Source organism: Chlamydotis macqueenii, chromosome 4 (genome assembly GCF_036417535.1).
Source record: "Chlamydotis macqueenii isolate bChlMac1 chromosome 4, bChlMac1.mat, whole genome shotgun sequence".
In the NCBI taxonomy this organism is placed as follows: domain Eukaryota; kingdom Metazoa; phylum Chordata; class Aves; order Otidiformes; family Otididae; genus Chlamydotis; species Chlamydotis macqueenii.
The window spans coordinates 72698572-72714509 of NC_141559.1; the positions used below are offsets into that span (position 1 = coordinate 72698572).

The window sequence follows — 15938 nt, forward strand, 5'->3', positions numbered from 1 at the left end:
CATTATTTAGAAATTGTATCTGTAGCCAAGACTGTATAAATCTGTCACCTGGTGCAGGCAGTGCTGAGGGGGAAAGGCAGCTTTTCAGGTGCAGATTGCTGTTCACCAGCAAACTCCCAATACAGCGACGTACGTGTGCAAGCAAAGGTCTAATTCTCTCTTCCTAAGGGAAGGGTTTTCACAACTTACATTGTGCTCTCTAAACACGCAATGGGCTCCTGTGTTTGAGGGAGGAAGGTCCCCCATCCCGTCTGCTCATCTCACCGCCTGCCTGAGGGACGGCCTGAAGGCAGCACCTGCCCACAGACAGGTTTCCGTCCCACGCAGCGGCCGCCGATGACCGGCTGTGGCTGTTGAGCGGGGAGGAGATTAAAAGCATTGAAAAATGCCAGAGACTGAGAAAAAAAATCTCTCTGAGACAGAAGCCCAAAGGAACCATTCTCAGGAGCACGAACAGAGTGCAATAAGCTAATTTCAGTGCTTTTTTTTTCTTTTTCTGTCCTATCTTCCTTTCACACTGCTGTTTTATTTTCTTGTAGAACTGAGCGGCAGCAGAAACAAGGCCTTCGTGACTTAATCTTTTAGTGTCTAAAGAACATACTGATTGCCTGACTGCCAGTGTTTTCTGTCACAAAAGCCTTTTCTTCTCATTTCCTTCCCCAGAGCAAAATGAGCAGCTGGTTAAGAGCAGAGCAGAGCAGAGGCTGGTCGATGGCAACGACTGCTTTCCGGAGTGTCCCTTCCCACGTACTCCCTTAAGTGCTTCCTACCCACTGTTTGAAAAAATAGTGTCACTTCATCCAGAACCACTTAAAAATATTTTTTTAATCTCCTTGCAATCATTAATGCCTATTATTTTTATTACTACATATTGAAGGTCACAATTTTCAAAAGCAACTGGTATTTTTAGTTACCCTCCTTGAGATACCTAAGCTGGGCTGGTTTTCCAGCAGCATGTGCTCAGTCTCTCTCCTATAGGGCACCTGAGCCACCAGGCACTTTTGGACATCACAGACAATATAGCTTTTGGGTCACAGATGTTTCTCAGCACGTTTCAGAGGCTAAAACAGTAGTGTGCTTTTTGAAAGCTTAGTAGAAGATTTTATAGGGTGAAATCTATCCATGCACCACAGCTTCTAGAAACCACAAAACGTGCCACTGTTCTGTACTGTTGAGTATGTCAGAGATCTGTACAGTCAGGAAATGTTGGAAAACGACTCAGGGAGAAGATAAAGGAAATGAGTCAAAAGGTGAGACAGCGCTAGCACCAAGGCTGGTATTGACATTGTGCTCACTGCAGCTCACATTACGCAACAGATGCACAAAAATGTCTTATCTGAATGACAGTGTTGCTATATGGCAAGTTAACAAAGTCACAGAATTTCTTCCTCTTTAGGGAGGAGAGAAAGGGATGGGGAAGAGAACATAGGGGTTGAGGTTTTTTTATATAACTCAGACAAAATTCCCTCTGGGTTTGGGATAATTATAATCTAATTATAATCTATTAGATTATAAGGACTACGGAACATACATGGCTCCAAAGTAGCATATGTAAAATTATATACATATATACTCACAAATGCACTGATATTACATGATTATATACATTTTAGTATGTTAATATAAATCATCATACATAATAGTTTATACATCTATGTATCTGTGTATACATGCACATACATAAACTGTGTATATGTGTATATATATAGAATACTCATTATTCTTTCCTTCTAGTATCCAGTTATAGCTTTTTTGCTAAGCAGTTATACACCCACTATTTATGTTGCCACTATACAGTTACAGTTATGACAAGCAACTGTTAGTTGCCTATAGTGGTCGCCCAAGCTCTAAAAAACTGTACTTTTGAACACAAAAAAGGTCAAGTCAAAATTTCTATATTCTGTTTCATTATACTAATTATATTGATTTTACCTGCACAATGACAACATCAAATGCCTTCTGTTACTGCAAATTTTTGAGGATTCACTCATGACATAATTCAGCTTTAAAAATTAAATTGAATCCTAATAAAAACATTCCAAGACTTAACTACCTAAGTTTAAAAGACAAAAGCCAGGTATTTCACTACCCATTGCTCCCGACATGCACAAACTATTTACACCAAGCCTCTCTGCATCTGAGACGTACCTTGTTCTTTCCCATTGCACACAGTAGTGATACCATTTTCCACAGCACCCTCCCCATCTGAGCTTGGCCTCTCAGATGACAACTTCTGCAGAGACAAAGAGATCAGTTGACATACAGTGTTGACACCTTCACCAACTGAAGTGTCAATTTAAAAGTATGTTTACTGTGAAATAAAACACATTTCAAGCCTTCATCCACTTGGAAGGCAAACAAAAGACAGTAAAAAATGCAGTTTTAGAGGTTTTTTTTTTACATTGTCATATAGACTTTAGAAAAGCATGGGAACAAGAATAGGTCTGTATTTGAAAGCACAGTCAAAACAGTGAAATAACAATAATCCAATATCTCTTATTACACAATATATTTTAAGTTAATTTTTAGATTCTAAATGTTGCTGTTCATTAACCTACTAAGCAACAAACAATTACTTGGATCAGATAAGAAAATTTTTAAAATTATTTCTTCACATATGCATTTATAATTAGAACTTTTCAGAAAATATTGCACTGCTACCTGGTGCTTCAATACTTTCAGTATCTGCAAAAAAGAGGCTTTTGAAGTTATTTTTTTTGCACCAATTCTTATGTAATGGTTGTATACAAGATACAGGATGAAGCTATATAGAGTTTATACTGGCAAAGTTTTGGTAACCACATTACTCATGAGTGAGGAAGCTATGAAGAAGATGTACAGGTAATTCCAAAAAGAAACCAATGAGAAGTTTAGCTACACTTTTCTTAGGGGATGAATCTTAGAAAATAACTATTTTATGACACTTTTAGTTACTTTCTAATACCATGTAGGTGTGTCCAACAAGCAAACACAATAGCTTTTGCCTTGTGAAATCAGGAGGTCTGAGCTGTCATGGAACATGCTTTGCTCTTAGTTTCCCAGGTGCAATTCAACGTAACCCTACTGACAGTAGCGTCCTTCCACCATGAGGCAGAACTTGCCCTCAGGAATTTGGTGATGAAACCTTTGCCAGTGGGACTTTCAAGCAGAGGCTGCAGAGGCATCTGTTCACATGGATGTCTTAACAGAGCAGGGGCTTAAATCAGTGCTGGTAATGTACTGATAATTCACTGCAGGGTCATTCTCCTTCCTAATTCTTGCTCTCATATCCTGCTGAGTCAAGGCAGCAGAGAAAACCACATATGAACAGCCAATTTTCTGTGTTGAGGCACAAATGCTTGAAAGGGTCTGCCAAACAGTGACCTCAGCATGCCCAGGGAGTTCTTCAAGAACTAAATTTCCAAAATCAAAAGACTTTCCCTTAAAATTTTGTATAATCTTCAGCTATTCTTCCCTGAGAGTCACATCCCTGCTTGCTCTTCAGACTTGATGCTGAGCGTCTCTGCATCACAGCACACGTATCAGACCTGTTTAGTTTGTACCCTAAACAGCTAAAGAAAAGCTGCTAATGGATACAAGCCAGTCTGCTTGTTTGTGACCAAATGCGTAGGCATGGCAGAAGTCGTAATTCTGTAGGATGCGAGCAGGTATCCAAGCAAACAAAAACAAAACAGGGACTAAGAGTCTAAAACAGTAGCATAAGTCAGCAAATACTTACTGAAGATTGCCCCAGAAAATGGTCTAACATGAAAAAGTTAATACATGACATTCAGAAATGAAATTCAGTCTCAGCTTTGTGGTCTGAACACATGCAGTGTCTAGCAGTGCTTCTATAATAAATAATTACAAGGAATGTTGCATTCATAATTTTGATAACTTCACCTTTTCCAGCTCCGACTTGTGCACTGGAGAACTAGACAACGGCCCATCGGAGTCTACCACTCCCGTACAGTTGCTGCACACATCTTTTATAACCTTGGGAGACAAGGCAAAACTTATTAATTATTCATAACATAAAAATCGAAGAAATTATATATGAATGTGAAGGGAGATGGGAAGGAGAATCCCACAGACATTTTCTAGGCTGGCAGGTGTCAGGCAGATTGCCACTAGACCAACTTCTCCACACTGCCTCCTTAAGTCATTTTGTGTATGACCTGGAGGAGACACAATGTCTAGAGGTGCAAGGTTTCAGTTTCTCAACAAGCTAAGTGCCAAGGCTCTCCTGAGTAAAGAAACCAACAGTGCGGCTGATTTCCATGTGCTAGTTTTGCAATATGAACTCAGCTGACACCATCGAATTAATTTCATTAGGATGACGAAAAAGTGGGATTAGATCCAAGGTTCCACATGTCAAAGGACAGGGGTTTTGCATAATACACTACTCAGTTGCTCTTTTTTTGCTATTGGAGAACTAATGAAGTGCTGATCGACTTACAGTTAATACTGGGCAGTGGTATTTTGTGGTATTTTTGTATTATACTGGCACACTGACATAAAGGTATAGGTCAAAGTAATTGTAAATGTGTTCTCGGAAACAGGAATGGCATTAAGTCTGCTTTTAAAAAGTTAAAGAAAAACCCAGAACCTGGAATTCACTGAGATTTTGACAGAATTTGAAGAATTTCAAAACCTGAAACTATATAAATGTAAAAATACCCAAAGTGTAAGGACATTTGATGATTCCCTATGGACATAATTAAGTTTTTTATTTCTCATGAGCTTACCACCAGCCCATTATCAGTCTGAAATTGCTTGTGCTGATGAGAACAGGTCCCAACTCTCCCTCCAGACTCATGCCAAGGGGGTGCTGAGCTCCACAGTACTGATCACATCCATGCTGCCACGCAAGGACAGCAGAGTCAAGCGAGCTAAGAAAGAAAGGCCTCCTACTTTGCTGGAAGTATTACCACTGGACATGCAGATTTTCGCCTTTAGATGTACACGTACATGTTTACATATCCAGCTCCTCCCTCTACACTGTTTACAGCAAGCTTGGCCAGCAGAGAGGAGGATCTGGCCTGAGAACTCCCAGTTCCAGGAAAAACAGCAATTAGCCAACTGTCAAAATCCAGATTTATTTAAAGGGAGGAAATGCAAAATGGCAAACAACACCTTTTCAGTTTGAACTGAACAATTTTGATGTGGAAACCATTAAACAGCTAAAGACGGCACCAATCAGTCCTTTCACGGCACTAAAGTTCTCTTCAAGGGTGAAGCTAAACAAATCAACTGTTTATGGGCTTGCAAAGACCCTATTGCTACAACTCACGAGCACATCATAAATTACAGGCACTATATGCCATAAAGAAAGAAAGAGCACCAGCCCCATTTTACAGATGGAGAACTCGAGAACAAAAGAAAGATTAAATCACTTACTCAATGTCACATAAAAAAATCTAAGCAGAGCAGGGAAATGAACCTACATTTTCATTTCTGAGCTAGTACCTTAAAACACTTCAGTATCCTTTCCTGACTTCCCTATATCTTCAGCAGATAAGCACAGTATTTCATGGCACTTGGTATCCTTTGTAACAAAAAAAAATTAGGTATATCTGTTGCAGAGCATTTGCACCTCACAGTTAAACATAGCCCTAAATTCTCAAAATGCATAATTATTTCTTTTATGTGTGTTGTTTCCCTTTCAATCACTGGTCTTCAGTTTGGTGTAAATACGCTGCTATTTTTTTCCTAGAGAAATGTGTCTGTACAGTTTCTGGGAACATTCATTTCTGTCTCCTGCATGACCCTGATTCAACGGCTCATGTTTTCAGCATCTGCTCACACCACACAGTTAGTTAATTTTGGCAAAGGCAGATAGTAATGGGAGTTACAGACAGAACAGAGGGAAATGATTTGGCAGCACTAACTGAGTAGTATGTGCAAAGTCATGCACTCAAGTAAATCCGGTTCTTATCATACCTCACATATTTAAGAAGAAACTAAAGTGTTTAATTGGGTTGTAATTAAATTTTGATTAAAAAAATGACACACTATCAAATGGAAGTTAGTGGTGAGATCTGAAGTGAATGCATATTCAAGGATTCAACACTTCATTTGGGTTCAAGGGGTTCACTGGCAAAGGCTTCCTCATCACCTTCTATGTGCAATGTAATTGTGTTTGATGCACAGCACAAAACTCATACTTCTACAGCTCACCAGGATGAAACGCCTTTAATATATAATGGTTGCCTGGATGCACTCTCTATAATTATGTTTGCAGACAGCTGCATTATAAATGTGGTTTTCACATACTTATAGATTTAACTCAAACTTTTAAGGATAAAACATTCCACCCCTGTTGCCAACTTGCATAATTTCAATCACAAGACTCGGCGCTCTTGTCAATTTTTTCTATGTTCCATCTCCTGGAGTCATATGAAAACAAAAGATCACTATTTTCATTAAAAAATAGTTGTGAGAGAGAGTAAGGAAAGGAGGTCAGCAAGCTTTTATCCATTGCAATGAAATGGGTGAAAATATGACTAAATATATCTCAATGGCTCCAAAACTAGAAAGTAAATAAAAGGAATGCCCGAACGTGTTATTTTTAATAAAATGGCATAATCTGAAAGGCTGTACTGAGACTACTTTGTAATGGTGCATACTTCATTAACAGTTTAAGTTTTCCCACACATTAGAAAAGGGAAATCATTCTCTTTTTCTCATCACAATTGCTTTTCTGCATTACATATGCACATACACAGGGTGATCTGCCAGGAAAACCAAACTGAGATCATAAACAGACGATGTATTCAAATATTTAAAATATATGAGCAAATGTAATCAGAAAACTGAAGACCTTTAATTTCTTTGGATAGCCTCAAAACTAAATACATTTAAAATAATCTTCTGATACTCCATCACAAGAACTTTAAAAACCACAATAACCATTACAATGTTACAATAAGTAGACATCAGAACTGTCTCTTTCAAAGGAAAAAGCTTGTTCAGCCTATAGAAAGGTCTTGAATCCCCAGCTGGATCAGGATATAAACCAGCGTATCGCATTGACTGCAGTGATGTGAGGAATAGAGGGAAATATTTGCAGGTACAAAGCTGGAAAGATTCCCTGCCCTAAGCCATTGACAGTGACGGGTGAAGTCAGCGAATTTCTGCCACATGGTGTGTCTGGAATATTTTTCTCCTTAAAACAATCTTACTAACATAAGCACTAATATTTACTATAAAATCTTCATACTTGACGTCATCTAAAAATTTCTAGTGTCATTATATCTCATTTTAAATGACACACCATGACTGGAGGCAAAATACTTACCCTACATGCAAAATCAGAAAAATCAAATTAGGTTTTTCCAGCTACCTTCAAAGATCCAGGCTTCAGATAAAAAGCATAGGCTATGGAGTGAAAGCAGAAAGCCAGCTGCTTGCCAGCCAGACCCTGCCACAAAGAAACCCAATAAATTCTGAGTAAAAGTACTAGGTTTGTAGCTGGTTCCTCGTGGTTGATCTCTTTGAGACCTGGTAAGGAGTAAGACTGAAAGTCGTCCTGCGTTTGAGGAGCTTGCAGACCTCTTTCCTGGTGGACACCGTGGGACGAGTCCAGGTTACAGGCTCTGCTTTCCACAGGGGTGATTACAGCATCTCGTCTCATCTCGTGTTTTCATGAAACTGATCAAGTTCAAAACTGATTAGGCAGAAAGCTGATGCACATTTGCTTCACTTCTGTATGCAATCAGGCTAGAAATCCACCCAGGCAACCCACCCCTTCATCCCCATCTACACAGGAATTGCTAGAAACAGGACAGGCTGAATCCCCTGCCTCTTGTCTCTGCTGCTCAACTCTGAAGATAGGAATATGGTAAAGCTGAAACCTGCTTATGCACGACACAGCAGAGGGGAAAGGGTTTGGCTCCAGATGTAACTCAGTATTTCTCATTCCTGAAACACTCCTTTTTCAGTGCTGGAGGAATACTAACTTTCTCTGACTTTTTGTCATTTTGGCATGACTAAATTGTCATTTTCTCTCTCTTTTGGACCCTTACACACTATATACATTGGTGTAAATCTCCTGCTCTTTAAGAGAGCACCAACACTCTCTTAGCATTTTGCAGAAAACAAATGCCCCGAGGAGTTTACTTAAATAAATGAGAGGAAAAGCAGGAACTATTCTCATCACAGCCTATGCTTTAAGTATCAAAAAGAAACCTCTTTTACCTTCTATACTGGAAAACATCATTCTCAAGTATCCCCTAGCCTAAAAAGATTCATCTTTCTGCCTTATTTCCATTTGTCTGAGCAAAGTGGGGATGAGATTCTAGCAGACTAGCAGCCAGCAAGCCTATCTTTAGTGCCTGTATATCCCCTTAAAAATACTTTTCTGACATAGTCAACCAAGACAACCCCCGAATAATTTCTCCTGCGCAATTACCATGAAGTCTATTGCCATATATAGCCAGAGCCCAGGGAAGGAGGCACTGGGTGGCCTGGGGAGAGAGGCTGGAGGCAGTGCTGCTGCAAGTGCAGAGGTACCTCGTGCAAGGGCAGCTGCATCCCCAGCCCAGGCAATGCAGAGACGCAGACCACACTTATGGTCATAAATCTGAGCTAGGTATGATTAAATAATTTTCCATCCAAAGCTGCAAGTAGGAGAGAGGAGGAATACTATCTCGTGGCGAAAGCAGGGGACCAGCCCTCCTGAGTTCTGCTCTCAGATCTGCTACAGCTTGCATCTGTGATTATAGCCAGGAACTTAATGAGAACTTATCCCTGAGAAAACAAGCAAATAGGATGTTTGTCGTTCTGTATTCACTGGTGGTGTTTTAAAAAATTCACATATGCATCCGATTTTTTAAGTAATGTATTGTTTCCCATGGTGCTGGTCACATACACACACACTCTGGTTCACAGCCAAGCTGGGGTCCTCCTGCTCTGTCAAAGCAGGCTGGCAGCAGTTCTGTACGCTGGGCAAAGCTCTCACGGGCAGCTCAGTCTGTCGTGTCTCCAGATCATGCCCTAACCAATTCTTATGCAAACATACTGACCTTGCCCTGGTTTGTACCAAGGTATCTAAAACCACCTCTCTGAGACAACAGGGCTGTTAGTCCTGGAAGGTTTAACTTAGCTTGCAAAGCCTTCACTGCTGGTGATGACGTGCAGCGGAGAAAGAATCCAGCCCTACTGTCTTGAGACACAGTATGCTCCTGAAGTTACTTATACGCTAACAAATGCTATATGGAAATCACTCCTACTGAGTATGCATCCCCAAACACACTTCTTCCAGTCAGTTTTAAGGCATGATCATTCAGCACTTGACTCTACTCAGCTACAAAATGGAGATAATAACCTCTTCGGGGAACATTATTTAAGCCAAGAAAATAATGTTTGAAGTGTTTTGAGCTCTGTAGCTGGAAATTCCCACAGAAAGTAAAACGAGCCACACAATGTTTACAGTTACAAGCTCAGTTCTGTGCCGATTTAAACTGGCAAAAGAAGAGCTCTGTCAGTAGTTTATTCTTCAGTAACACTCAGTCCACATTAAGACTGGAGCCCCAAAGTTGCTTGACTCCCCTCACTAAGCTCAAGGCAGTAAAAAAAAAAAAAAAGTTTTCATTATTAGAGACAACATGCAATTATCAGAGATGGAAACTGGGTAGGGCAACTGCATTAACAGCCCTACAAGGAGTGCTGCAAGGTCTCTGGATGACTGGATACAGTCACAACCTTGATTTTCTTCTCTCTTCAGGCAAAACACCCCTCTTACTACAACAAGTTCAGAACTGACTGAGCATTGTCAAAATGACAGATGGAGGTACATCTTCTTGTGCTTGAAACATTCACTGCTCAATTACATACCCTCAGCTGAAGAGATTGCTGCAAAATGGCTGCACACCGTAACATGAAGAAAAGCTAACAAAGGGTGCATAGCATTAGGGAAAAGTGAAAATCAAGGCCAGTACTCCAAAATGATAGATTAACTCTCATGCATGATAAATCAGAAATATATTTTTGCAGGAGGCAATGCTAAGAGGAAGAGAAGGCCTTGGGGCCAGACAACATGACCATTTCCTTCTTCTACTAGTCTTCTACAAGAAGCTACTTCAGAACTTAATTTCTTTGGCACTCATGTATTTTTAATATTACAAGCAGTTTTCTGTGGCCTAGTTTGCAGGACGTGCACACAGAACACATTCATCTATATGAGTGAAGCCACTAAACAAGCACCTTCTTGTAATGTCATGTTCTTAGAAGTCCTTTTATTTTTAATGCAGAATTTCCCAGAGATGCTAACAAATAAATGCAGTTTCAACCAGTCCCTTGGACATGCTGAGACAAACAGGCAGATTTAAGACCTTACTTGACCACAAATGCACAAAAGCGCACACAGATGCACATATACTCCAGCGCACATGGAAAAAGCTTACGTTTGGGTCAGAGTGTGTAACTGCACACATTTTTTCATGTACATTTTTGTGGGAACGTTTTAGGATTCGAGTCTGGAAAATTCCACCACTTTATGTTGCACACCATATTACTGCTATGATCTCAGCTCTAGCCTGAATTTATACTAGTTGTGCTCCTTGCTCTGAAAGCTTGACAGGCTCTTTGGTGACATCAGCTATCTTTTTTCATCAAGCATTTGTTAGCTGGTAAACTGAAACTCCCTTTGTGGTTTCCAGTCTAGACTTCAATTTGCACTAAGTTTATCAGCTGGGATTTTTTGGTGTCATCTTTACAAAAAAAGGTCTAAAATACTCCGCATTTATTTCACACTTGTCTTCCAATAGGTATTTGCTTAAGTAAATGTATTTTATACCGATTACATCTGACTTAAAAAAAATCATCTGGTTTAGCATTCATAGGAAAATCTGGCCTCCACAGCCATTTTGAGCTTTTGAGGCTCAAGAACAAAGCTTTAATTTGACACTTATGTATGAGTTCCTCAGAACTCGTTATTCTTGAGTGATAACCTGGCTCCAGCGGCACGCATTGGTATAGTATCTTTGACAGAGAAGGTATGTTATGATAAAAAAGTGTGGTTGCAGAGACTTCTCCCATTGTCAGCCTCTGATTTTATTAACTACAGAAATCACACATGGGTGACAGAGCTGGGGGCAACCCTGCCCCTCTGAGTGACAGGCAGGGAAAGCTCAAACCGCTTCTCCCAACATAAAGCAGTGACCTCTTTCCCAGAATAGGAACTTCCTACAAAAAGCCACACATGACTTTCAGAAGCTCGTCTTAAGTAAGACTTGAATGAGCAAAAAATAATTTTTTTAAATAATAAAACCCCGTAAATTTTGATACATTTTTAAAAATACAAACTCAACCTTTTTTTTTCCCCAAAAAGCTATACTACTTCTTGAAAACATTGGAGGTGCTGCAAGAGCTGAACTGATCATTTTTTTTGTTAGCTGTTGGATAGGCAATTTGTATTGTACAGAACAGAGGAGTGCTGCAGCAGTGCAGGAGACTTGGAAGTTGAGCATACAGTAGCGTTGCCATGTACTTTAAAGAGTTTTATTAATAGAGAGCTTTGTAGCATGAAGGAACTAAGTAAAGTGCTGTCAGATTGCCTCCAAATGCTTTACAGCTAACATACTGTCCGGCCATTCACCCTCAGCACACACAACTTTGTTAACATGCAACTGTAAAAAATCTTTTTTTTTTTTTTTTAAGTAGCAGGAATGCATCTGGGATATGGAAAAATCTAGCACTGCTCTGTCCGCCTGTGTGGAGAATGCTTTATTTAAATTTAAATGTAAAAAAAAAAAAAAAAAAAAAGGAAACTATGAAACTATTTTTGTGAAAGAAAGTCTGATAAATGCCAATGAATTCAGTGTTACTAACCCCAAATTTAGAACAACACAGGAAATAATGGTGCAGTTACTATGATCTAATTACAGTAGAATTCCCGTGGAAAAAAGTATGACTTATGGATTTTGTTTCATTCCAATCAGTATTTTTGAAACTCTAGATGAGTTAATAGGACTCTTGGATGGTTCTAGATTTTAAAACCTGAAACAAGATATTGATGTTAGAAGCCTAACAAATACAAGGTTGTGATTAGCTTCTATTAAAAAGACAATAGAGAGTGCATTTTCTAAGCTAAGACACAAACTCACAGTCAAAACCAAATACACACAAACTGCAAACTCTCCAAAAGGTATACTCAAATATTGCAAAACAGGAAATTACAGATTAATATTCCATCTAGTGAGTTAGTCCACAGAAGAACTCATACCTCTTAAGCTGCATTTTATGGGTCCCTCTTCTGCAGAAAAATCTGCCGTTAGGAAATTCCTATGTGTTTAATTCAATTGTATTTAGAAAAATGCAATTTATTCTTAGAAAAATAAGTACCATATAAGGTTAGATCAGAGCACAGCATGGAGAATGTCTAATGAGTCTTATGCATTCAGACTTTAACATGCATTTAAAAGGCTGGATTTCAAGGTCCTAAAACAAGCTACTGAAACTGCAGTGATAGTTTCCCACACTACTTCACTGACCTCCACATTTGAGACTGGCAAAGTCCAACATAAATACTAGTAATTGGGTTAGGATCTAAAACTGCAGCCCTTGCACTGGGATTTTCCACATTTGTAGACACTGAACAGAAAGGACTGGAAGACGACAAAATCCCATTTCTCGGAAGTCTGCATTCCCAGAACAAACCGTAACAGACGATATTCTGCTAAACCAGGACTAGCAAACTTGATTTGACTTCAGAAAGCTGAAAGATTTTTCTCCATCCAAAGCAATTCAAACAGGTGTCTCCTCGGAGACCCTTCTTTTTAAAAAGGTGACTGTGATGTTGGTATGCCCAATTTTTGCAGGGCAGTTATGCATATATACCACTCCAAAAAGCAACCTGGATGCCAGCTCCCTCCACCTTAGGGAATTCAAACCTTCAGCTCACTACCAGTATGCCCTAACCACCAAACCATGCTGGAGAATAAGCTGGAGATGAAAATGGAAGGGCATTTGCCACCTCTCCTCTTGGTGCCACATTATTATACAATTAGCAGTGAAAACCACATGCAGCAGCAGCGGCTGGGTAATACTGAGCTGCTGGTTGCCTAAGGAGTTGCTTCAAGGTCTGAATATTAAGTCTTTATTTCTGCAGTCCCAAATCAGATGGGATTTAAGTGGTCTGGATTTGCCTGAAAGTCAGTCAGTATCTCAGTTTTTAACAGCAACTGAACAGGCAACGGATGTACTTTGTGGGTGGAAAAGCTCCTGGTCAGAAATCCCCCCTTACCTTTAGCCACTGTTCTGCCTGCTCTTTGCTCTGTACTGCCAGAACCAGGGCGTCTGCTCCTTGGTGCGAAATTTTCAGCTCATGCTTTTTCTTTTTGCTGTCTTTGGGAATGTACGTGATACTGCAGTCATTCAGGAGCAGCTCCATCTGGGGCTGCTGGTCCTTGGAACTTTTGTAGCACTAAATAAATGTAAGGAAAGTTCAAAAGTTAGATATCACCTTTTTGAACCTTGGGGGAAGTTGTTATTATACAGAAATGCTATTTTAAAATTTGTTATATTTTCCGCACACCCCTTTACCACATTAACCACAGGGTTCAGCCAATGCCAACTTTGCATTTCTCCTCCTCATCTCCTCTGCAAAGCAAAATTACTTCCAGACTGACATTAACAGACATCTTTTGCGGTGAGACAGGTACAACATATGGAGAGCATTAAACTTCTCTGCATTATCCTTATGACTCAACACTGACATTGATCAGGTAGGAAGAGGGTGATTTAGAATGTCTGTTCCCATGTAGCAGCAGAATAAACTTGTCCAGTTAACAACTGTAAAGCCCAGACGCTTACCCTGCCCTGCAGCAACAGCCTGATGTACAAGACAAACCTGTGCCAGTGCCTCCACGCTGCACCTACAAAGACGCTGGCACATGCTGTTCTTTTCCTTGAGATATGTAAAAAAATAGCCACACTGTGGAAAGGAAGCAAAGTTGCAGGACAGTAACTTTTTTAGCTAATTCAGTTTAATCAGTCACCGCACAAAACCACACACATCTCCATGATAGTTCACCCTGTATGCTCCTGGAGAAAACTGCATGACTTACCCAGTGGTTTTACCCTCAGTAGTAAGTGCTGTCAATGAACAGCCATTTCATGCTGGATCACTGATGACCTGCTCTGTGCTTAAATTGGTGATCTAAAGATTACGGGTTTCACGTTACATCACTTGTTCTATAGACTTAGACCCTATTCCTGTCTCCTAATACATCAGTATAGATCAGGTTCATCAAGCTGTCCCAGAGCACCAGACAACAGAACAATCTTTAATTATGTACATAAATGTCCAGTTATTTTATATACTTACGTAACTGGGCTTTTACTCATAAAAATTTGCACAAAGGCTAAAAAGGTAACTGATAATAAAGACGACTACATGTATACAGAAAATAGTTGAGTATAAATGTAAACAGAAAAAAGCACATGTCAGTGGCAGTATTCATGTCATGATGCAACTGTCAGGAAGACAGTAGCTGTTAAAAGTATCTTATAAACACTACAACTTAGGCTGAGCAAATACAGCCACTCTAAACCAGCCTCTGCAAATCACTCATAATCCTCCTTCCCTCTCCAAAACCATTAACTCAAAGTTTCTCTAGCTTGGTCATAGATTTTAAGTTTGCAACATTAAAAAAAATACTAAGTTTTCAAGCTATGAAATCTTGAAAACATACAACATTAGTCACTTTAGGAAGCAAGAAACAACATATTAATATATCATTAATTTAAATATATTAATATTTATATAAATTTAAATTATGATATTTTGTTTATATTAATTTAAATATTTTATTTACAATTACATATTACTAAAACTAAAGTATATAACAAAGGACTTTATGTGAAAAACAATTCCATACTAAAAGTTACTTCTAATGTCTAATTCTAATTAAAATATTTTGGTTTTACGATGACAGCTGCATTTATAACACAAGCAATTACTAATCCCCAAGAACATATATTTGTTTTACTTGCATATCTTGTAAGTTAAATGTCTAAGTCCTCCTTCAAACAATAAACCAATCTTGTGTAACTTGGTCATTAGGCTCCTATTGTGATTTTTCTTTTCTTAATTCCCATTACAGAATTACTGAAAGACAACCCCTATAAGGAAAAAAAAAGCTTTTCAGACCACACATGTGGCTAAAGGAAATGAAAACAGAAAAAAACCCATATTCCTATATAGAACAACAAACATAATTGTAGAAGAAATATTGTGTGACTTCAGAGAAAATCTGGGTTTTTTCCCCTCTTTCTTTCTTTTCTTCAAGCTGTTATCAGATGGTCCTGAAATTTGATATGATCCTGGTATATGATGATTAAAATGGACTAAGGATAATGGCATTATAACAATATGATACAAATCAAATGAGAATCAACATTCTTTTCAACACTTAAATAGAGGAGGATAGAAAAACTAAATCCTCAGTGACCACTGAAAACTGGCAAATGATTTCCAACGATATTTTTAGAAACCTCTTACCCAGATACCTCTGTTTCATATCCTGTTACTTCCTATACCTCCACAAGCATAAATGTACTTGGAAAGTGAACACATCTAAGTTATGTTGTAAGAGTGTAGAATAATGAGGCTCTACAAAAAATGATCTATCACCTGCTAATCAGCTTATAACATTCGGTATATTGCAGTAATTATTAGTTATATAATTAGTTACAACTGTAGGAAGCACCAGATAGAAGGACATGGAGTGCCTAAGCCCCAAACTTATTTATTACTGTAAGCATTAGTTCACTTATAACGACACAGAAAGTAGAGTGTTTCCCTCAATTAGGCTCTCTTTTCAAAAAACAAAGAGTTATCTATGAGCAGATAATTTACTAGCTTATGGAATCTTTTACTGGTGCCTCCCAATCAGGAAGAAATGTAACAGATAGGTTTAAGGAAAAAATACATCCACTTGTTTCTTTCCTTTCTA

At 38.9% G+C, this 15938-nt stretch overlaps 1 protein-coding gene across 3 annotated transcripts in view; it reads right to left on the reverse strand.

Moving 5' to 3' along the window:
- Positions 1-15938, reverse strand: part of AFAP1 (actin filament associated protein 1) — a 69283-nt gene that overhangs the window by 25588 nt on the left and 27757 nt on the right. For all 3 annotated transcript variants that reach the window (XM_086747161.1, XM_086747160.1, XM_086747159.1), the window contains exons 6-8: positions 13226-13405; positions 3883-3975; positions 2149-2233 (exon numbers count right to left, since the gene is read on the reverse strand). In XM_086747161.1, coding sequence (XP_086603287.1) covers positions 2149-2233; positions 3883-3975; positions 13226-13405 — 358 coding nt within the window. The remainder of the gene's footprint in view (positions 1-2148; positions 2234-3882; positions 3976-13225; positions 13406-15938) is intronic.